The sequence below is a fragment of the Arachis ipaensis genome, chromosome B3 (genome assembly GCF_059453495.1).
Source record: "Arachis ipaensis isolate K30076 ecotype BB chromosome B3, ASM5945349v1, whole genome shotgun sequence".
In the NCBI taxonomy this organism is placed as follows: Eukaryota; Viridiplantae; Streptophyta; class Magnoliopsida; order Fabales; family Fabaceae; genus Arachis; species Arachis ipaensis.
The window spans coordinates 4,715,853-4,738,225 of record NC_142438.1 but is presented as its reverse complement, the minus strand read 5'-3'; the positions used below and the strand labels follow the sequence as shown (position 1 = coordinate 4,738,225).

General features: G+C 32.8%; 3 protein-coding genes across 5 annotated transcripts; 1 reads left to right on the top strand and 2 right to left on the bottom strand.

The window, feature by feature from the left end:
- Positions 1-3,507: 3,507 nt before the first annotated feature.
- On the top strand, positions 3,508-6,060 carry LOC107629097 (expansin-A6). The gene is made up of 3 exons (XM_021117842.2): positions 3,508-3,839; positions 4,263-4,581; positions 5,259-6,060. The coding sequence occupies exons 1-3, from the start codon at positions 3,686-3,688 to the stop codon at positions 5,566-5,568; spliced, it is 783 nt and encodes a 260-aa protein (XP_020973501.1). The 5' UTR covers positions 3,508-3,685; the 3' UTR covers positions 5,569-6,060.
- A 3,838-nt stretch (positions 6,061-9,898) lies between these two features.
- On the bottom strand, positions 9,899-12,452 carry LOC107632344 (factor of DNA methylation 4-like). 3 transcript variants are annotated; one of them, XM_088509696.1, is made up of 6 exons: positions 11,723-12,452; positions 11,238-11,410; positions 11,012-11,080; positions 10,666-10,914; positions 10,393-10,584; positions 9,899-10,140 (listed from the first exon to the last, which is right to left on the bottom strand). In XM_088509696.1, the coding sequence occupies exons 1-6, from the start codon at positions 12,354-12,356 to the stop codon at positions 10,132-10,134; spliced, it is 1,326 nt and encodes a 441-aa protein (XP_088365822.1). In that variant the 5' UTR covers positions 12,357-12,452; the 3' UTR covers positions 9,899-10,131. The 3 variants fall into 3 exon arrangements, with proteins under 3 accessions (XP_088365822.1, XP_088365821.1, XP_088365820.1); XM_088509695.1 differs by having other exon boundaries at positions 10,666-10,920; positions 11,723-12,438; XM_088509694.1 differs by having other exon boundaries at positions 10,024-10,181; positions 10,666-10,920; positions 11,723-12,394.
- A 7,149-nt stretch (positions 12,453-19,601) lies between these two features.
- On the bottom strand, positions 19,602-21,698 carry LOC148569683 (protein FAR1-RELATED SEQUENCE 5-like). Its single transcript, XM_088506585.1, has 4 exons — positions 21,016-21,698; positions 20,827-20,928; positions 20,329-20,462; positions 19,602-20,188 (listed from the first exon to the last, which is right to left on the bottom strand). The coding sequence occupies exons 1-4, from the start codon at positions 21,696-21,698 to the stop codon at positions 19,602-19,604; spliced, it is 1,506 nt and encodes a 501-aa protein (XP_088362711.1).
- Positions 21,699-22,373: the final 675 nt, after the last annotated feature.

Sequence of the window (22,373 nt, the reverse complement as noted above, 5' to 3'; positions counted from 1 at the left end):
TCTCTTCCTTTAGAATATTTAGCCATTCAGATTTTGGAGTGGACCAAGCCGCAAAGAAGGAACGTGATAATGCATCGGCCGCAAGATTTTCCTTACCCGGCTTATATTGTATCTCAAAGTCGTACCCCAAAAGCTTATGCAGCCACTTATGCTGCTCTGGGGTGTGCAGATTCTGCTCCAAGAGGGTCTTTAAGCTCTGGTGGTCAGTACGTATGATGAACCTCTTACCCAGTAAATAATGGCGGAACTTGGCAACTGCCTCCGTAATCGCGTAGAATTCACGGGTGTAAGCTGACTGCTGCTGCATAGAGGGAGATAATTTTTTTGAAAAGTAAGCAATAGGGTGCTTCTCTTGAGCCAATACAGCCCCAATGCCCAACCCTAAAGCATCTGTCTCTAACTCAAAGGGTAACTCAAAATTAGGAAGAGCCAAAACAAGACGTGAAGAAATGGCCATCTTGAGTTGAAGGAAGGCAGATTCAGCCTCATCTTTCCAGACGAATGCATCCTTCTTGAGCAGATCGGTCAGCGGGGCAGCAATAGAGGCATACCCTTTGATGAAGCGTCGATAATAACCTGACAAGCCTAAAAACCCTCGCAGCTGCTTGAGGTTTTGAGGTTGTTTCCACTCCATAACTGCTTGCACCTTTGCATCTTCCATATGAACCCCATTTCCAGATATAGTATGGCCAAGATAATCTATCTCTGCCGAGCCGAAGGAGCACTTGGAAAGCTTGGCATAAAGCTGTTCCTGCTGTAATAGCTTCAAAACTAATTCGAGGTGGTGTAAATGCTGGTCCCACGTCGGGCTATAGATGAGAATGTCATCAAAAAATACCAGCACGAACCGCCTTAAGAATGGACGAAACACATCATTCATTAAACATTGAAATGTCGCTGGGGCATTGGTTAAGCCGAACGGCATCACCAGCCATTCATACAACCCTTGATGCGTCCGGAAGGCAGTCTTGAAACGATCCTCCGGCCTAACCAATATCTGGTGGTAACCCGAGCGTAAATCTAATTTTGAGAACACTGTCGCACCAAAAAGCTCATCTAAGAGTTCATCAACTGTGGGAATTGGGAAGCTATCCTTGATGGTGATATTATTGAGAGCCCTATAATCAGTACAAAACCTCCATGTGCCATCCTTTTTCTTAACCAATAAAATTGGTGATGAAAATGGGCTCTTGCTAGGCTGGATAATTCCTTCGTGTAGCATCTCCTGAACCATTAATTCAATCTGAGCCTTCTGACTATGAGGGTATCTATAAGGTCTGGACTTCACCGGTGCGGCACCCTGAACCAACGGAATGCTATGATCATGAGTGCGCTGTGGAGGTAATCCTGATGGTGCAGCAAAAATCCCCTCATAGGTATGAAGAAGTCGCCCCAATTCAGGTTTCATAGTCACAGGGAATTGAATCTTGGGCATAGCAGCCTCCGCCGCTGGTTGCACCTCAAGAGTGAAAGCCGCTGCAATGGCGTCAGTACTAACCAACCGCTTTATATGGTTAAATTGAGCTTGAGCAGGGGTCCCTGATTTTTCACCATTCACAGTTACAAACTTACCCTGGTGCAAAAATCTGAGAAAGGAAGAGTCATAATCCACTATGTGAGCTTTTAGAGTCTTTAACCAGGTTGTACCAATAACCAAGTCGCCCCCTGCAACATGTAGTACAAAGACATCCGGAATTGTCACATAGCAACCTGACAAATTAACATTTAAGGCCGGAAGGTATCCCTCCACCGGTAACACATCAAAATCATCCACCATGACCTTGACCCCTGGAGTAGGCTCAATGGGCAGATTCAAGAACTTAGCGATTCGAGGCTGTATAAAACTATCAGAGCTCCCCCCATCGATCAGTGCCGAAATTTCTAACCCATTAATTGAAGCTCTAATACGGATCATGGCCGGACCAGTGGTGCCTAGCATGGCATTACATGATAAATGGTGGCCCAAGACTTGCTGCTCTAATTGTGGTAAAATCTCCAGGTCAGGTGGCATATCTCCAGTTGATGAATCAATGTCTTCCAAATCATCGGAACCAAGTTGCAGCAACATGAACTGGCGATTTGTACACCTGTGGCTAGCTGAAAACTTCTCATCACACCAATAGCACAAGCCTTTGTCACGTCTACTCTGAATCTCCGCTGGTGATAGTCTTCGGATCGGTGTTTTGGTTGGAGTAGGAGCGTTACGCTGATTCGGTGTTGGAAGCAAGGGCGGAAGAGGACCACGATTATTTACGCGTGGTTGCGGTGCTGCCACAGTAGGAATCCCTGGACGACTAATTGAAGGGCCCGAGGTGGTACGTGGAGATGGAGAGAATTTATCCTCGTAAAGTCTGGCGAGGGCGACAGCGCGCATGAGCGACGGGGGGCACTGGGCCTTCACTTCGCGGCGAATATCGGGCTTGAGTCCACTGATGAAGCAATCGCGAAGAGCCTCAGGTGGTTCAATACGTGAACGATTCGCTAGCGCCACAAAATCGGAATAATAGTCACCTACCGACCCAGATTGTTGTAGCTTGAAGAGAAGCTCCCGTGGCGATTCATAGAGAGACGGACCAAATTCAATTTCTATTACCCGCTTCAATTGATCCCACGAACGAAATTGAGCAGCACGCTGAGACATTTGAAACCAAGGAACTGCCGGTCCCGTCATATGGATCCCAGCGATACCGAGCTTCTCCTCCTCAGGTACCCGAAAAAAATCGAAGTATTGGTCCATCGAGAAGATCCAGCCAAGCGCATCTCCGCCATCGAATTTTGGTAAATCAAAATTCCTATTTTGCCAAGTTGAAGGAGTTTTTTGTGAGAGTAATATTATATATATTTATAATTTATTTTTTATATATTTTATATTTTTAACTTTATTGATAAAAAATATATATTTTTATTTCTCTGTTCATAAATACTTGCTTATTAGGTAGTGTTTAGTGGAGAGACAGAGACGGAAAAATAAAGACTGAGACTGAGAAACAGAGACTAAGAGACAGGAATTGAAATAAATCTCAATATTCTATTTGGTACAAAATGAGAGACATGAATTGAAACAAGAATGAAACTCTAATTTAATTTGCACAAAGAATAAAATTGAAATTAATTAATTGAAATGAAAGTATTTTAGATATAAAATGTTATTAAAGTTTCAGTCTCCATCTCTAAAAATTTCAATCCCTATGTTTCTATTTTTTGGAAGTACTAACATACTAAAATTTTAGAGATAGAAACAAAAATTTTAGTACCAATTTTTGAACTAACAAATACGATACTAAATCTCAGTATCTCAATATATAGTGGACCCCACACCTAACCATGTACATAAGAATACAATTGGGACGTGTTTCACACGCGATCGAAAATAGAGTAGATACATACCGATATTGGTTCCCCAAAAAAATAAAATTGTATATTTTAATAATGTTTTAAATTATACAAAAATGGCATGGCATTTAATAATAATAGTAATAATATATAATAGCTAAATTTGAAAATTCCAAATATTGCCCCTATAGTGGAGGACCATGTAGGCCTTCTCTTCGTCCATAAGTAGTCCACCCTCTCCCACTGCCCCAATTGCCTCACACATTTTTCATTCATTCTCTGACTCTGTTCGTTAACACATTATTCTTAATTATATTCCCGCTCCTTATTAGTCAAAGAAAAAGAAGTAGCAATGGCTATGGCAAAAAATGTGCTCTACATTGTGCCCATCATCACATTATTAATTTGCATGGTCGAAGCAAGGATCCCAGGTGTCTACACTGGCGGCGCGTGGCAAAGTGCTCACGCCACCTTCTATGGTGGATCTGATGCTTCCGGAACCATGGGTTAGTTTCTACCACATTAGCCCCCTTTTTTTATGTTACACCTATATATGGAATATTTAGGTGAATTACACTCGTGTTACGTTTTTAATAAAACGAGAAAATTAAATAACGTAACACTTTAAAGTAAATAAATACACTGGTATGTGTATTTATTTTTGTTGAAACTTGCATTAGGGAATTGAAAATAGTTAATTGATTTGATATATTTTAATAAATATTACGAAGATAATTGCACGGAAATTTTCACTGTTTTACTAGTGACAATGTGGCTAGTGAACCAAATGGCATAATCTCTCCATACTCAATAAAGAAGTTGCGGGTTCGAGTCTCCTATATTTGGTAATAAAAAAAAAATAAAAAATGTGGCTAGTGAACCAACGTTTTGGTGAAATAAAGGTTTTGTGGTGTTTGATGTTGTTTTAGGTGGAGCATGTGGTTATGGGAACTTGTACAGCCAAGGGTACGGCGTTAACACGGCGGCATTGAGCACGGCGCTGTTCAACAGTGGGCTGAGCTGCGGCGCGTGTTTTGAGATAAAGTGCGCAAACGACAAGCAGTGGTGCCATTCCGGTAGCCCTTCCATCTTCATAACCGCCACTAACTTCTGTCCACCTAACTATGCGCTTCCAAATGACAATGGTGGTTGGTGCAACCCTCCTCGCCCACACTTTGACCTCGCCATGCCAATGTTTCTTAAGATTGCTGAGTACCGCGCCGGAATTGTCCCCGTTGCTTATCGCCGGTGAGACATCACTTCCACTGTGCCGTTTCCTAATACTTGCTTTATTTGTGTTAGAAATTGTTTTGTTTTATTAATATGCTTTTCGGCTTTGGAAAACGATTTATAACGTCTTAACTCTTAACTAATAGGCGCGTAAAAGAATCTTTATGGGGCCCAAGCTAATGCGTAATATGTGATCCTATAGGAATTTATTAACAAAAAAATTATTATTTATATACTAAAATTAGTTATTATAGTCTATATAAGACAAAGTGACTATCGTATTTGTCCCCATTAAAACTAGTATTTGTGTATATATATTGCCTATTATTAGTTAATTAATTTTATTAATTATTACCGAGTGAGGCATAATCGATTATATGGTTGTTTCCTTTACTAAGTAATTATTGTTAATGTGATTAGGTGATTAGGTAAGTAACAGTCTGAAATCTGAACCATAGGGTATGGGCTTTGTGTCTGATTCAATGCAAGTGGGGTAGGGTTCTTTAAGTGCTTTTGTTTTTTTGTCAGAAGATATGGGTTATTGTTCTTGTTACTAGTAAGTTTACAACTTTACCCTACAAAATAATATTTAGTTTGTTTTAACTTTATTAAAATTTGTTAATTCGAAACAAAGGAATCTTGGAAAGAGTTAGAAGGGTGACAAGTGGTGACGGGTTTGGTTGTTATTTACGCAGGGTGCCATGCAGAAAGCACGGTGGGATTAGGTTCACAGTCAACGGATTCCGTTACTTCAACCTGGTTCTGATAAGCAACGTGGCGGGGGCTGGGGACATCACTAGGACCTACATTAAGGGCTCAAGGACGGGCTGGATGCCCATGAGCCGTAACTGGGGCCAGAACTGGCAGTCCAACGCGGTTTTGGTGGGCCAGGCCCTTTCATTTCGGGTCACAGCCAGTGACCGCCGTAGCTCTACCTCTTGGAACATTGCTCCATCCAATTGGCAATTTGGTCAAACTTTCACTGGCAAGAATTTCCGTATCTGAAAAAATATATATAAAGAAAAAAAAAATCATTGCTAGTGTCATCATATCAATGACACCCTTTATTTTTTCTTTCCTGGGGTCAATTTACCCAAAAGAAAAAAAGATTAGGTCAGTTTTTAGGGTTCCCTCCAATTACTTGTTTCTAGGTTGTCTTTTTGACTGGGATGGGTTGTTATTGGAGAGAGTGAAGACTTAATTGGGACTACTAAAATGTGTAATTTTTTTTAATTGGTGGGGTTTGATTAATTAATGTAAAATGTTGATGTGCGTGCGTGAGGAGTGAACTCTTTTTTTTTTTTAATTTTGTATGGTAGGGTTAGTGGTGTGTGTAACTGGGAAGGGCAAAAAAGGAAATTGAAAGGGTTGAGAAAATATGTAGGGAAATTAAGCTGAAGTGGCTATAAGCCAAAAAAAGAAAATGGTAGCCCGCAGCTAATTTGTATTCTATAAAAATATATGAATGGTGTTTATATATATATGATATTTTTACAATTGATTCTGTGTGTCTAACACTATAATATGGTCAACTTTTAACGTTATGTCCTTTGTTTTAATTGAACTGAAATCTACTTGTATTTGTTATCTTACTCAACTGTGTGGTGCTTCGAATATATATTTTCGGGGACCATATACGATGTAAAATTATATACAATATGATTTGGGTACTTGCACGTCGTTTTCATTGTTGAAAGATGTAGCATAAGATTAAAATAAAAATCAAAATTGAAGATTGGAAAGTGCACATGACCAAACCATATGCAATGTGTTGTGTACTGAGAGAATCCTCTTTCCTTGTCTCGACGACAAAAATAACAATGCCAACAACTACTTTGACGAATAATGAATGATATGGTTTTAATTGAGGCACCGGCTAGCTTAACTTCACTTTACTTGATCAAAAGGGAAGTGAAGCAAATCGGTCTTTATGACCTAATTAATAATGTAAGAGAAAACTTCGAAGATCTACATGTTGATTGAAAATATAGGGTAACATTATTTTGAACTATCATGTGTTAGGCAATTTTTTAACGCGTTATATTTTTGTAGATAATTAGTTGGCACGTATTTTTATGAGATGTTGAGTTGCTTAACTCACATGGAATGGTTGGGTATGATCCAAGCCCAATTAGCCCATTAAATTTAGGGCAATTATATTGTGTTAAGGGTTAGTTTGGCCTTTACCTTTTCTCTAATTCAGCATGTCAAGGAATAATTTCATTAACGAAAATGTTTGGTAACCAAAGAAAATCAGCCAAAAACAACTATAACTTATTTTATTTAACATTCATTAATTGTTGCGATAATTAATGAATACTAAATAAGGCAAGTTTTGACTGTTTTTTTCTAAATTTTTATTGTTGGTCGAAAAATTGCTCCATATATAAAAGTAATATTTATACTCTTGATATAAATAAAAAAAATTGAAAAAATGGATAATATTTATTTATATTTAATGAAAAATGATATGAAAATAAGAGTGGATAATCTGAAATTTGATTTCCATTGGTTTGTGTTCCGAATATCATGTATATATGCTGTGGAGGAATAAATAAGATAGAGGAGACAAGTGGAAGAAAAGACAAGAATGCCAAAAAAATGAAATGATTCTCCCAACTAGACTTAGTTTCGCTAAGGCAATCTATTATTATCTTAGCACACCATAGCCAACAAAAGAAGTCACATCATAGCAAGCATTTGTGGTGAAAAGAAGCACATGGGTGGGGCTTGATTCTTTGTGTTAATGGTATCCAACGGTCACACAGTGATCTACAACTGTGATACCATCCATCATCCACCACCTTCACTTTTATTTTAATGGATGCAGCTAAAAGAAAATTATTTACTTTGGATACCTTAGTAGCTACCTACCCTCCTTCAAAAGTGAAAAAGATTAACAACATAGCATGCCTTAATGCCTTTCTCGTCGAAATCCATCATATGTGTTCTTTCTAACGTCACAAACCAGTGCTTTCTCATATAAATATTAGAGTAAATAACTATTTTGATGAGAAAATATTCAGTTCGATCCCTGAAATTACACTCAAGTCTCAATTTAGTGTTTAAAGTTTTAATTGTTTTAATTTAGTCCCTAAACTTTTCAAATTCTAATCACGTTAGTTTTTGCAGTGGTTTCTGTTACAGGGTCAATTGAAAAGTTTAGGGACTAAATTGAGACTATTAAAATTTTAAACACTAAATTAAAGTTCGAGTATAATTTCAAGGATCAAATTGAATATTTTCTCCTATTTTAATACTCAAAGATTTTAATTTTGACAAATAAGTTTTTATATTTATTTTTGGTAAAATGGATCCCAAAACATCTGTTCTATTTCACAAACCATTAAGTCATTTTGTCAAGCAAACTGATATTTAAAAGATTTATTTTATAAAAATAAATATAGAGATCCATTTTATTAAAAGCAAAATTTTTCGAATACACAAATGACTATTTACTCTAAATATTGAGAGCGTTTCAAGTAATTCGATATTTTAATTACCATGTATAGTTCTTATAAGCACAAATGCTATTCGAACAACTGGTACGTGTATAATTTACTGGTATAACTGTTGTAAATAAGTGTTGTTTTGAACCTTTTTTATTTAAGTAAAATTATATTTGCACTATTTGTGTTTTTTTTCATAATATAATGATATTTTTATTATTTTCTTTTATTTTTACGAATCACTGTTAATACTAAAATTGAACGATATCCAATATTTATAACATTTTTTTTAGAAATATACAACTATAAAATGCACCTCTATTTGTGATAGTTGCACCGTAGTTGTATACATTAATTATTTGTGTAGCATGTGTTTTATAAGTACTTTGACAAACATTACAAACTATAGTATGACAATGTATAATTTAAAAAAACTATATAAAACTCTCTTATCTTATCAGTAAATAAAATTATATCCTTAAGGTAACGTATGTAAAATGATACATAAAATTTGTGCATAAAAATTTCACACCAACTCAATTATGAAAATACATGAAGTTCCCTTCTCATTTAGATCAAGTACGTTAAGATTAAAAAAAAAAAAAGGGTGTGAGAATGAATCCATGATAGGTAGATTTGCCAACTATTTCCTCGATAGTCTTTCCCCAGCATGCTTTATTGGATACTCAGTTTACAATGACCAATTAGCCATCACTTTCTTTGTATGCCTATTCAGATAATATTTACACGCATGCAACGAGTCCATTTTTCTTGGGAATTGAGATCAAGGGATAAATTAACAAACAAAAACAAAATTAGGTATGAATTACTACTAGGGGATAGCGAAAATAGATCATCTCCAGTTTTTTTTATATTGGATAAAATGCAGAGTAATCTTTAACTTTTAATTTTATAAGTGAAAGCAAAAATAAATAAAAAAAAGAATAATCAATAGTTAGATTAAATACTGAATACCATCCTTTTTTTTTTCACTTGAAAAAATCCACTCCCGACAGTAGGCAAGACAACGAAACTAAATGAATCTTTTCAATTTGAACGGTGTTGTGAAGTGTCATCTCTTACTATGTAATATCTCTTATAATTTTTTATTATACCGTTTTCATTATTTTTAGTTGTCCCACGTATCTTTTAATTCAGTAACTCAATGACTAATCTGTCGCAAATCTGAACTATTGACTAATCTGTCGTAAATCTGAACTCCATTTAAAAATTTATTGCGCCAATAAATAGTTACATGCACAAGTTAGTTTTATACACTTTTTAGTTTTTTATTATAATAGTCATATTTGACAATACTAGTTGAAAAAGAATCCATTACACTTCTTTTACTTTTTCTTTGTTCAAAACACATTATTCATCTTCGGCTGTACAAAACAAAACCTCCTGTTAGCCCAAATAACACTTTTGAACGGCCCACTTATGTTATCCAACGTGGCCCATAAATCGGCCTCTTTAAGCTTTATTAATGTATATACATTTTCTGACCCAAGTTGACCTAATTCAAAAATAAATTAATAGTTAAAAATTATTAAATAATTTAATATAAGTAATTAAAGTTTTTAACATTACATATGTTCATATCTTAATTTTCATATTTATATAAAAATACTAAATAATATTATATACTTAAATTTTTTATGAACTAAAACTAACCAAGTTAAATAATAAAATTTAAAATAATGTTAGTCATAACTGATTTTTGTTATGATATACTAATTTAATTGAAGTTACTTAACAAAAAAATTTAAATATATAACATTATTCTTTATAGTCATCAACACTAATTATTAATTAACTTTTAGTACATTATTTTCTATAGACAAATCATAGTTGCACCTAAAACAAAACAAAAAAGAGAAGAAAAGGAGGAAATAATGAAATTATTATCACCTATAATTGTTTTCCAAAATGGAACTAAGTCTAAGACAAACAGAAAATAGATAACAGAAAATTTCTCAAAAAGATATTAACAACATTAAGTTACCGCTTACCACGCTCGTTTAAATATTAACCTACGCTTTCTTTTTGGCACTACCACACTGAACCCTACTTAAAGGTAACATTCTTCCCTCCAACATTGTAAGCTTCATCATCAACATCATCCTTCCTAAAACACTTGAATCTCTAATCATTTATATCCGTCTCCTCCTGAATTTTACAATGACAACATAAAATCAATGCATGGTATCGTAATGACAAATCCAAGAACAATTACCACTAAACTATAGATTTTTGGACGGTGGAGATTCATATGAAATTATTTTTATGTAAAAATAATAATTGATAACCGCTCGATAATTTGACATAATTGACTAAACTATTGTTTAACGAGTAAAGATAATATTCGATAAGTACATACCGTGTCGATTCCTTCAATATTGGAAAATGGATTCCAGCTAGGATCCTCAAGGTAGTAGTTCCCCTCTGAGGACAAACCCACTTCTTTGTCGTCAAAACAAATTCTCTTGGCCACATGAAGAAACGGTTTGTAATCAAGGTCTGCATCACTTTTGATACATGCGGAAATGCTTTTTGAACATTCCTTCAAAAACTGATTTTCACATGAAAATTTCTTATTAGTCTAACTTATTACTCAACATGTTTTTGTTTCCTTTAGAACAATGTCACTCACCCTTTGTAAGTCCTCATGCACACCAAGTGTTTGATTCATTGCTTCAAACCTGTTGTATTTGTATTGTTCTTTCTCCTTGAGCCTTTCTTGAATGGTGTCAATCCTTGCACGCATTTCTTCATCACCAGCATCTCCCATATGCCTCATTACTTTCAGAGCCCCTTTCATTTGCTCCATTTCCAACTCCAGCATGTGCTTCTCTTCAACACCCGTTTCAAAATCAATAATCCCTCTGTGAAGTTCTTCCTTCTGTTTCTGCCAGTGTTGGTAGTAAACTAGTGATCAATAAGTAATTTCAACACACATCAACATTAATGCAATAACTCAATTAAACTCAGAAACAAACCTTGTGTTTCTCCAACAATAAGACTAAATTGTGATCAGCTTTTCTTTGTTCCAAACTAGCATTCTCAATCTGCAAGACCAAAAGATGCTAAAATACTTGAAATGCTTTCTATGACTCATTACAAACTTACAAGTTTTAACAAAGAATAAATACTGTCAAATGGCCTAAAAGTTCATCCAAATGATGACACATTTAAAGCATCTTCTTAAACTATCAAAGTATATACCATTAGTTTCTCTTTGTGGATTTTTCCCAACTCAGTTTCATTTAGGACTTGCCCTACAACCAGTGCAGTGCTTCTCATCTCAATCTCCTGCTTCAGCAGCACCCTAACATCCTCACGCTGAGATATGATGTTTTCTAGATACTTCTGTGCACTCTGATGAGCCTCCCCCATATCTATAACACACACAGTAGCACTAACACATGAAGCCATATTACTTTAGTGTAAAGATACTATTCCAAAGTTCAGTTGCCATATTGATTGAATTAACTTACTTTCATTTAAAGCATACATGATTATATGCTCACAATGCATACTCTTGCATAATAAATATACTGATTCTATTGCATTGCTAACATATAAATTAAACTCCCATGGAGGACATGTAAAAGAGGATCATATAATAATTTTTCCTTTTTTCTGGTACAATGTAATAGTATCCTTCGGGTTATGATGAATAATAGCACATGAACTTTAAGATGGTGAACCTTGATGGTAACGTTGAACCACCTCATCCTTTTGCTTCAAGAGATTATCAATAAGGAAGGAAAATCCACCACCCTTTGATGAATGCAACTCATTATTGTAATGCAGCACCGTTTTCTCATCTTGTTCTTCTTCTTTCATGTCATCAAAAACACCCTTCAAGTTCAAACCTCTTGTCTTCCTAAGATGCTGACCAACAATCCCTTCAAATCTGTAGTCGTCATTGCTAGCAATCCAACCATAGAGAAACTTGTTGGAGGGACAAACAAGAACGTTGTTCCACTCCCATTTGCCACAACCACCCTTTTGGAAGCTCTTCCCAAACATGGTGGCTTGTTCCAACAAATCAAAGTAAACAAGAGCAAAACCAGAATGACCTCTTTGGCCACAACAAAGGACTTCAACTTTCAAGGGTCTGAACCCTCTCTTAGATAGTTGTTGCTTGAGAACAAAACCACTTGGTCCTACAAAACAACCAGTGTTGCTGTTCCATTGAAGGGGTATGTTTGCTAACACACCAATCAACGGTTGATCTTCAACTTGGGCTTCATCAGCTCCAATGTTGGTAATGGTAGGAGGAGGAGATTGTGGCTCAGCTTTCATTTTCAACTTCATGTTTTTGGTAGCACTAGACATGATCAAATACCAATGAAGTTGTGAGGAGTGAAGAAAGAAATGTTATAATGGATGGATAGCTTGTAGGAGAAGGAAGATATGGTCATTGGTATGTGTAATGAGAATTTTGATTTTGATTTGATTGATTTGAGAATGGTTGAGCGTCCCCAAACAAGTCATCTTTGGTGCCTAGCTACTTTTTATGTTACAGGTCATAAGTCTATGCAAAAGCTATGGATTTAAACTACAAACATCTTTGCCCGGTTTAAATTCTTTTTAATTTTATACATGGAATTTAATCCTCTAATCCATAAAGTTTTGACAATATCTTGTGATAATTACACGGAGGAATTAGGATTCATATGTGGTGTCATAAAAGTTAGATTGGATTCATGGCTCAATTTATTAAAAATTAAGTCTACTTTTATAATTTAAACTTGATTAACTAAAAGATTATGAATTAATCTCACCCGTTGATTAAAATAGTATGTAAATATTTTATATAAGAATAACGTATTGTATGTAAAATTATGAGAAATATTCAAAGACTAGCAGAATTTATTGTTTGTGTCCATCACTTTTAGACATTAATTCAATTTCTTTAGTCTATTAATGTAATAATATATTTTTAATTCATATTTTTAAATATTGATAACTAATTACTGGCTTTCTAGTATTTTTTTAAATTATAAATTATATATCTCGTGTAAATGTTTTCTATCATAAAACTTTTTTTTATTTTAAATTAAGACTTTTTTTTTAAGTTAACATTAAAGGAATATGAGAGGAATATATATCTTTGCATAAAAAAATCTCAAAGGTTAATTATATTAAAGCTAATAATTAAGAGTTTTAAATTCTTTTAAAGTTACACACACAAGAATTATTATGAGAGGAAGACATATTGTTGCATAATGATATCAAAAGTTAATCATATTAGAAGAAGTAAGATTTTATAATATACGCTAATAAGTAATAATCATGTCATTAATAAAATAATAGAATCTTATGTTATACTGTTGGCATATTATTGTTAGATAAACATTTCAAATGATAACCATCTTAGATGTTAAAGTTTATAGTGAATGGTAATATTTGGATACAAATTTCAAACACTCCTGGTTAAATACAATGTTCTAGTGTGTTTTACATAGATACATAGAGGGTAGATGGTAAGATAACACTAACGACTCAACAAATTTATAATTTGAGTGAAAGTATAAATAAGATGCCATTTTAAAAAAATAATTTTTTTTTTGTCCGTGTGCCTCACTAATCAACAGGGCCAGACCCATAAGTCATATCCCGTGTTGCAGCTTGTACTCTACAAGAATTTGGCCCATGGGCCTAGACACTCAGACCGACTATAAAAATGTAAGCATAGTGCATCACTTAACTGAAATTTTAGTTTAGTGGTTAAATATGTTACCTCTTAATATGTTGTACCTGAATTTAAATATTAGCAATTGTCAAATAGTAAATAAAACTCTTAAATATATATTAGTGTGTAATATAATACTTAAGATTGGGGCTGTCCAATCTATCAAAAAAAAAAAAAAGCATAGTGCACCAAAATTAAAATCACAAAAATTGCCAAAATTCCTGTCCAAGAAAAAACAAATTACAATGAGTCACCAAGCCACCAACTACATCCCCATTAGATCCATGACCCCCCAAAAAACCCATATGCACATTAGATGACACTAGAACATAATTAAGGAATTCAATAGTTATCAGAACCAATTATAAATCTTTAAGCATAGAATATATCTGTAAAAGGAGAATACTGAACAAAAACAATTGCCTAAAACCTTGCATGCGCATAGCTACTTATGAATCATCACTGAATTATATGCATCAATAAGTGGGAATCATGATTCATGTGGAAGCAGCACTACACTTGGCTACGTTTGTTTAGACACAAAAATAAGAACATAAAAACACAAAATTATGTTTCGGAGAAGAGATATGAACACAGATATTATGTTCTAATAAAGTATATAGCAATTGTGATAAAGAATCTGATAAAAAAAATGTAGTTAGTAGCAGTAATACAGTCACTTAAAGCATAAGATAGTTATGCAGTTATAACATATTAGTTGCCCACTCTATTCATATAAAAAGCTGCATAATATGTTCTGTAGAACTTACTAACAATTCAATTCAATCATTAATCACATTCATCTTCAATACAATTACTCTCAAGTCTCAATTTTTCTAGTATAAAATCTATTATGTTTAGACACACTAAATTAATATATATATTTTATATCATTTTTATTAAAAAAACAAAAAAAATTAACAAAAAATATAATTTATTTTTTATTATTTTTATTAATTTTTCATAATTATATTTTTTGTCATTATATTTTTCATTCTAAAATTATTGTATGAAAAAATATTGTAAATTAGACTTTATAATTTATTTTTTATATTAAATTTATTACTAAACAAAATATAAAAATATTCATTTTTATATCTATATTATTTGTATTTTATGTTATTTGTATCTTATTTTTTCTTATTCTCACCGCCGAATACAACCTTGAAGTTGAAGTATGTACACCATTATTATTATTATTATTATTATTATTATTATTATTTGTCTTCAGTGTTGAAGACTTGAAGTTGTGACTTGAAATGACAATACATAATTATTCATGAAAAGTTTTTACCGAATAGGAGGAGTTGTCTTCAAGCAGAAAAGTAATCAAGCACAAGATTGTTATAAGGTATGTGTATGTGTCGATAATTCAAATATCTAACACTAGAGCCAATACTGCTTTGGCACCTGGATTTACCATCCACCAACATGGTTACCATTTAAAAAGGTCTCTTAATAAACAACAAAAAGGGTTTTCTTTACCTATTTAACAGCGATAAATTTTTAAATGGAACTCAATACCGTAACAAATTAGTTTTTAATCTGCTGAGTTAAAAAATACCAAAGAAATTTAACATTTTCCTCTTTAATTTGTGTATTGCTTTTAACATTTTATTGTCAGCTGGAAACAGTTTTGCAAACTGTATGTTAGGATAAATATTAAGAATTTTTCAAAATTCTATATTAGAAAATGTTTATTATATTTCATTAACTCGTCAACTTTTTTTGTTTGTTATTTTAACTATAATACTACTTTCATTTAAAAGCTTATAATTCAATTTCTTAAACATGCTTGGAAACAAACTAAAAAAACAAAAAACAAAACTAAATGAAACCTTAAAGGTGTGTTTAGTTTGTATCTTTATTTTTTATTTGTATTTGTAATATTTTTTATTTTTAAATTTTATAAAAAAAAAATAAAATTAAAAGATAAAAATAAAAAATAAAAACACAAAACAAACGGACGGTTAAGAGTCCAATATGTAACAATCTGACTTGGTGGCTTCAATTTTTTATTTTTATTTTAATAGCTAGGCTGCTGCAGTTTTCTTTCAAATAAGAAAAATGTAACCCTCTTGTATTGACGAATTAGAGTGTGATTAAGCATGTGATGAGCTCAGAAGTCAACAACACGTTTATTCAATTTTATGTTTTGTTTTCACAAATTACCTTTTAAGGAAAAAGGCTTGCTAAACATTTTAACAAAGCATATAAAATTAAAAAACATGGTTTGATTTGAATCATTCCTATTTTCTGAAGAAGCCGTATAAATATTTAGGCAACATATTGATTATAATTATATTACTATGTTAGATAGGAGATTAAGAACACACCAACAAGGTAAAAAGACTTCCATTGAATTGTGTAGAAAAGAATAGTCTAAAGTTTAGAATTTACAGGCACATTATTTGACCCAAAAAAAAAAAAAAAGGAGACAACTTCAAGGGAAGAAAAATGTCTGCAAAATCTGCCCTACTCACACTTCAACTAAGCTATGAGGGGGACCATACAACCTTGTCATGTGATTGTCAGTGTTAGGGTAAGAAATTAACAATTATTTGTGTGTACCTTTTTTTAGGAACATGGATTTATTCGTCATTTATCCTAAGTAATATCTCTCACAATGGTGACTCATTTTTTAACACAATAATTCGTTTCAAATATGTGATAATTAGGGTAAGTAAAATGGAAATTTTCACAAGTCAACCTGGTATAATGGTATATATAATATGTGTAGGGGATAAATTTTGAGTCATAATAATTTCTTCTATATATATATATTCTAGGAATCAAATTCCTAATTAAATATTTAAGAAGCCCAGCTCACCATCAATTATATGTACTAATTTATACTTATGGCTTAATATTTTTAATTTTTCTCTTATTAATATTGATTAATATTTTAATCATAATTTAGACATCTCATGGTGACTCTCTCAATTTTTTTTATATAATTTATTTTGAGTAAAGTATCATTTTTATTCCCAATATTTACAGTAAATCATATTTGTGTCCCTAACGTTTAAATCGTTCTATTTGTATCCTTAACGTTTGTAAAAGTGATTCACTGTTATCTTGCCGTCAATTACACATCGCTTTAGTTTGAGTTTTGAAAATATTTTCTTGGAGTTAAAATACAAATGTCTGGGATAAAATCGATGATCCACTCCGAAAAATAGCTCATCAAAAGTTGAAACTAATTCCTACAACATTTACATAATTCACTTTTCTAGGGACATAATTGAATCTAAACACAAATAGTGGGTATAATATTAAAATCGAACACATTCAAGTGAGACCTAATTGAGAATGAATACATCCAAGTAAGAATAATTGAAAAATATAATCTGATTTGTTAATATAATTGATAGTATAATAACATTGAATCACTTTTATAAACGTTAAGGATACAAATAGAACAATTTAAACATTAAAAACACAAATAAAACTTACTTCAAATGTTAAGGATAAAAACGATACTTTACTCTTTATTTTTTTTATACAAGAAGGTAAATATAAAAGTTGTCCCTTCATTTAAACTAAATATCGATGAAGAGAATGATTTTGATTGTTAATTTTTTTTTAAATCAGTAAATAATTAATTTTTTTATTTAAATGAAAAAAAAATTCCGAACCTGAGCAGATACCTCAGCACGAGGCAGAGTCATGGATCCTGGTCAAGTGGTCATGTCTTTTTCACTCTGCACATAAAAGCACATGACAAGTGCACAACAGATCCTTGAAAGCAATTATTAAATTAGCTTTATATGATCTTTAATATTTTTTCAAGAGGATTTTTTATTTTAATAAATAAATTAATTATAATAATTACTGAAATAAATAATTTAAAAAATATTTACTGAAATAAATATTCTTAGTTTTTCAATTTTCGTATATCTCGTTTATCGTGTAAACGAGATATATATATTTATAAATATAAAAATATATTTTTTAAAAATAATAAAAAATATTAATAAATTTAAAATCCGTACGATGTTCAAATTCTATAATGAGAATAAATACGGTAACTGTGTCCACTCCTAAACATTGAAAGATGGAAAGCGTGAAGGTTTTTTTTTTACTAAAGATAGGAGACTCGAACCCACAACCTCTTAATTGAGTATGGGGAGACTATGTCATTTGAGATATAACTCATTAGCCGGAGTGCGTGAAGTTGATGGATAAATAAGATAGAAAAAGAATTAGGAGATAACCATTTTAATTATATATTATGGAGATAAATAAAATAGAGAAAGAGTCGGAGATAACGGTTTCTCAATTGTTAGAAGATGTTGATGGGAATAAATAAAACAGAGGTAGATTAGGAGAAAACGGTTTACCAATCGTTAGGAGAGGTTTGCCTATTGTTAGGAAAAGTTGATGAGAATAAATAAGTGAGAGATAACCGTTTCAATTCTCTTCTCATTTTTTGTCTGTTTTATTTATCCGTGCATCAAGCCAACAACTCTATGCTTTCCATCTTTTAAATATATTTTCATATAAAAACGAAATTTAAATATATTTCAAATTTTTATATACTTACATACAACAAACAAAATTTGAAATATAATTATATTTAAATTATATTTCAAAATTTTATGTACTCTTATGCAACAAACGATATTTGAAAGATATATAATTTAAATTTAAAAATTAATACTCAAGAAAGTATATAAAAAATTTTAAAAAAAATTTCGGTTAGAAACAATAGTATTAATAGTGGGGTAGTTAAAAGAATGGTAATTGTATTAATGGTGGCAGTTTAATGGTGCACTTATGTGCTTTTACGTAAACGCGTTGACGTGCTTATTTTCAATGGATAGTCCATCTTTCCTATCATTTAAAATAGACGGTCTTTCCTATTATTTAAAATCGTCCATCTTCTTTATTATTTGAAACCTTTCAATTTTAATAATTTTGTCCAATTTAAATTATTTATAAATATATATATCTTGTTTACAGTATAAACGAGATAACATGTATCCCATTTATACTGTAAATGAGATAAACGAAAATTGAAAAACTACACAGAAAATACGTGTAAAATTATCTCATTTACAGTGTAAACGAAATAAAAGAGGGGTATTTATTTCGGTAAATATTTTTTAAATTATTTATTTTAATAATTATAATTAATTTATTTATTAAAATAAAATCCCTTTTTCAAGAATCTACTCAAGCCATGTAATTTTGTAAACTATTTTTCATTAATAGGATACATAATTTAGATATTAATAAAAAGATGGAGGATTATTTGGATTGGAGGAAGAATATATATATATATATATATTTAAAAGGATAAACTATTAAAAATGTATTCGAATAATTTTATTGTTAATAAAAATAGACTCAAATTTTGTTGTCGACAAAAATATTCTAAATAAAAAAATTTAAAAACACAATAAAATGTCAATTTTTTTTTAAAGTGATAAATGACTTTTGTATTTAACAAATCATTTATATATTAGATCTAAAAAATTTATAAGAATATTTAGATAAATATTTAAAAAATATATAAAAAAATTGGATAAAAATTTGATTTCTATATTTTTATTTTTAAAAAATATTATTAGTTGTTGACAAAAATTCACAATAAAATATATACTTAGCGAAAAATTGTCAAATTTTAAGGATAAAAATATCTCATTTTTTTAATTATGCTTGCAAAAAATCGCATCAAAATTCAACTTATAAAGTATTTATTTAGAATACATATTTAATGTTGAACATTTTTGTCGTTATTTAAAATTATTTTAGGACATTTTTATCGATAACAAAATTTGAGTGCATTTTTAGTAGTTTATCCTATTTGAGATCTTTTTTTCCAGGTTTGATCCCAGTCTGTTCTTGTGCCGGCCTCTTGTCCTCACACATGGCGGGTTTTAAAGGTCGTTCACGTCGCTCAACATTGCTTCTTCGTGGGATAACGAACTTTTTCCTTTACTTCTCGCTTGATATTCTTGCATCTCAGCCATGACATTGTCAAATGTCCGGTGCAGAATTCCGGTCAGCTCCTTGGACTCTGACACAAATTCGTAGATATTGTGCGACCGAAATACCAAATTGTCGAATCTCTTACTTCTCGGCTCTAGTAGAGGCTCGTCTTGGCTGCTCTTGATGTGTGTATGCCTCCTCTTTATGTTCTTGCTCCAGCATTCCAGTATGTATTTCGGTGCCACGTTATTTACTCGCTCGAAACTTAAGACGCACAACGAATGGTAGCACAGTATTCCCCTTGACTCGAACAGCAGGCACTGGCACTTTACCTCTCGTGATACTGCGTCGTAGATGACGAAAAACTTGTTGAATGTGGAGTTAGAAACCTGCTCTACAACTTCGTATGTTGTGAAACCTAGGGTGGAATGCATTGATCTTGTGATGTATTTCACATTTCTTCTGAATTGTCCTTGAACTTCCTTGAACTTCTCATGGGTATATACGTGTTGAAACTGTGCCTCTATTGCTGATTCTGTTGCACGGTATCACGGTGTGAAAATCTGCAGTGTCAAATTCTCTCTCTCTTTGTTCTCTGCTTGCTAGGCAATTGTTGTATTGTTTCACGAATTGACTCAGGGAGCTGTTGCGTGTGATGAACTTGTTGAAAAATACGTGCATGCTTTTGCTCTTTTATGTGTTTCTCATCCTGGCCCAGAAGTGGTGATCCAGGTAAACTAGAATCCATATATGCCGTTCGTATAGCTCTGCATAATGAACCGAAAACATGAGCTGGGATAGACCAAAATCTATGCACATTTTAACCAAAAAGTAACGGCATGAAAATAATTCGAATTAAAACCTCGGTTACCTGAGAGCCACTTGTTGCCTCCGAGACCGTGCTTTGTAACGAAATCGTTATAGTTTCTATCGAATGCATCTTTTGTGAACGAGTTCCAAACGACGTGGCTCATCTCTTGTTCAATTTCTTTGTGTCACTTGAAGCTGTTTAGTTTTCTTGGGATCTTCTTCATGATGTGTCAGATGCACCACCGGTGAATTGTTGTGGGCGTGCACATCTCGATGGCCCTTTGCATCGATGCGTATTTGTTGGTGAGAATGCCTTTTGGTGCCTTCCCTCCCATGCAATGGAGCCAACATTCGAATAGTCACTTGAATGATTGGATGTCCTCGTTTTTCATCAGGGCGCATCCGAGAAGTGTCGACTGACTGTGGTGATTCACGCCCACAAAAGAACTAAAAACCAGATTGTACCTGCATAAATGGACACTCTCACAAAGTGATGAACTGAAATGTGTAGATTTGGTGAACGTAAATACTTAATTTGGGTGAACCGAATACCTGTTTGTGTTGTAGGTGGTGTTGAATAAAACCACGTCTCTGAAATACTCACATGCAGCCCTGCTTCTTGCATCGGCCCATAATGCACTTTTGATGGAGTGATCACCTTCAAGGTTGAGCTCGAAAAATAAATTTTGGTTCTTCTCTTTCATTCTTAATAGGTACTTCCCGAATTTTTTGCCATTGTCATGTTCGGAAATGTTCCGTACTTCCCTTATAATGTAATTTCTCACGTCTTTTTCTATAAAACTTAGTTCCCAGTGACTGCCGGCTGCTGCTACGAATGATTGGTAAGTTTTGCTCGGTCTGATTCCAGCTTTCTCGTTGGTTTCGATGGTGCAAAGCACGAACATGCTTAGCTCCCTGTGTTGTTTGAGCATCTCTGCCTGGTCTGGACAACAGAGGTGTGAGTAATTCAGAATAACTTTAAAAATTGTCCAGAGACCGACGTCCTTCAATATGTGTACATAGATGCTGGCTGGATAGTTTATGCCGGCTGAGGGACTTGTCTTCAGAGTTGGAGATATCTTGGATTTCCACCTCCCCTTTCTGCTGCATACGATTAGTTGATTCTTAATCTCGTCTCCCTTCTGAGTCGTGTTCCTTATTTTGGTAGAAAAATCAACAAGTTTGAAATAATTTTTATAGAACTTTCCGGCTTCTTCTAGTGTCTTGAAAATCATTCCGACCTTTGGGACAAATTATTCATCCACAACACACCTGGTCTGCAGAATGAACTGAACATCTTATTGTGGTAAAACAATTATATAGTACTAAATGAATGGAACATTATCCATTATATAAATTCAAATTCGAACAACTTTCTGCATAATGAACCGAACACGTTATTACGGTGAAATAATTGTATAGTACTAAATGAACGAAACATTATCCATTATATAAAATCAAATTCAAAACACATGTGTCTACAATTTAGAGATTATCAATTCAATTCAATTCAGAATACATGCGTCCATTCAATTCAATTCAATTTAAATTAGCAATTGCATTCCATTCAATTCGATTCAAAATTAAATAATCCAGACCTCGTTCGCTTGATTCGTTTCAGAAGAATAATCCAAATTGCTCTCATTCAACTGATTTGAAGTTGAATCATTTATTTTTCGATTCAGAAGATAAATGCTATGTGCAAATCGAAGAAGAAAATGAAGAAGAATAGGAAGAAGATAAATGCAACGTAAGCAGATCGAAAAAAGAAAACAAAGAAGATGAACGCGAGTAGAGAAGAACGACCAAGCTTATTACGTTGATTGCAATGCAGATCAATAAAAAAAATGTGAGCAGAAAAGAACTAGGAGAGCAAAAGGTTTACGTTGAGCAAATGTTTAGGTTACATT

Bases quoted from the DNA above. Each gene is read 5' to 3' on its own strand.
- LOC107632344 (XM_088509694.1), bottom strand. From the start codon at position 12,356: ATGTCTAGTGCTACCAAAAACATGAAGTTGAAAATGAAAGCTGAGCCA. The intron at 10,585-10,665 runs GTGAGTGACATT...TGTGAAAATCAG, and splicing joins TGCATGAGGACTTACAAAGG to TTTTTGAAGGAATGTTCAAA. The intron at 10,182-10,392 runs GTATGTACTTAT...TGTAAAATTCAG, and splicing joins ATATTGAAGGAATCGACACG to GAGGAGACGGATATAAATGA.
- LOC148569683 (XM_088506585.1), bottom strand. From the start codon at position 21,698: ATGATTTTCAAGACACTAGAAGAAGCCGGAAAGTTCTATAAAAATTAT. The intron at 20,929-21,015 runs GTATTCGGTTCA...CCATTTATGCAG, and splicing joins ACCACCTACAACACAAACAG to GTACAATCTGGTTTTTAGTT. The intron at 20,189-20,328 runs GTATTTTTCAAC...ACCGTGCAACAG, and splicing joins AAAAGAGCAAAAGCATGCAC to AATCAGCAATAGAGGCACAG.
- LOC107629097 (XM_021117842.2), top strand. From the start codon at position 3,686: ATGGCTATGGCAAAAAATGTGCTCTACATTGTGCCCATCATCACATTA. The intron at 3,840-4,262 runs GTTAGTTTCTAC...ATGTTGTTTTAG, and splicing joins TGATGCTTCCGGAACCATGG to GTGGAGCATGTGGTTATGGG. The intron at 4,582-5,258 runs GTGAGACATCAC...TTATTTACGCAG, and splicing joins GTCCCCGTTGCTTATCGCCG to GGTGCCATGCAGAAAGCACG.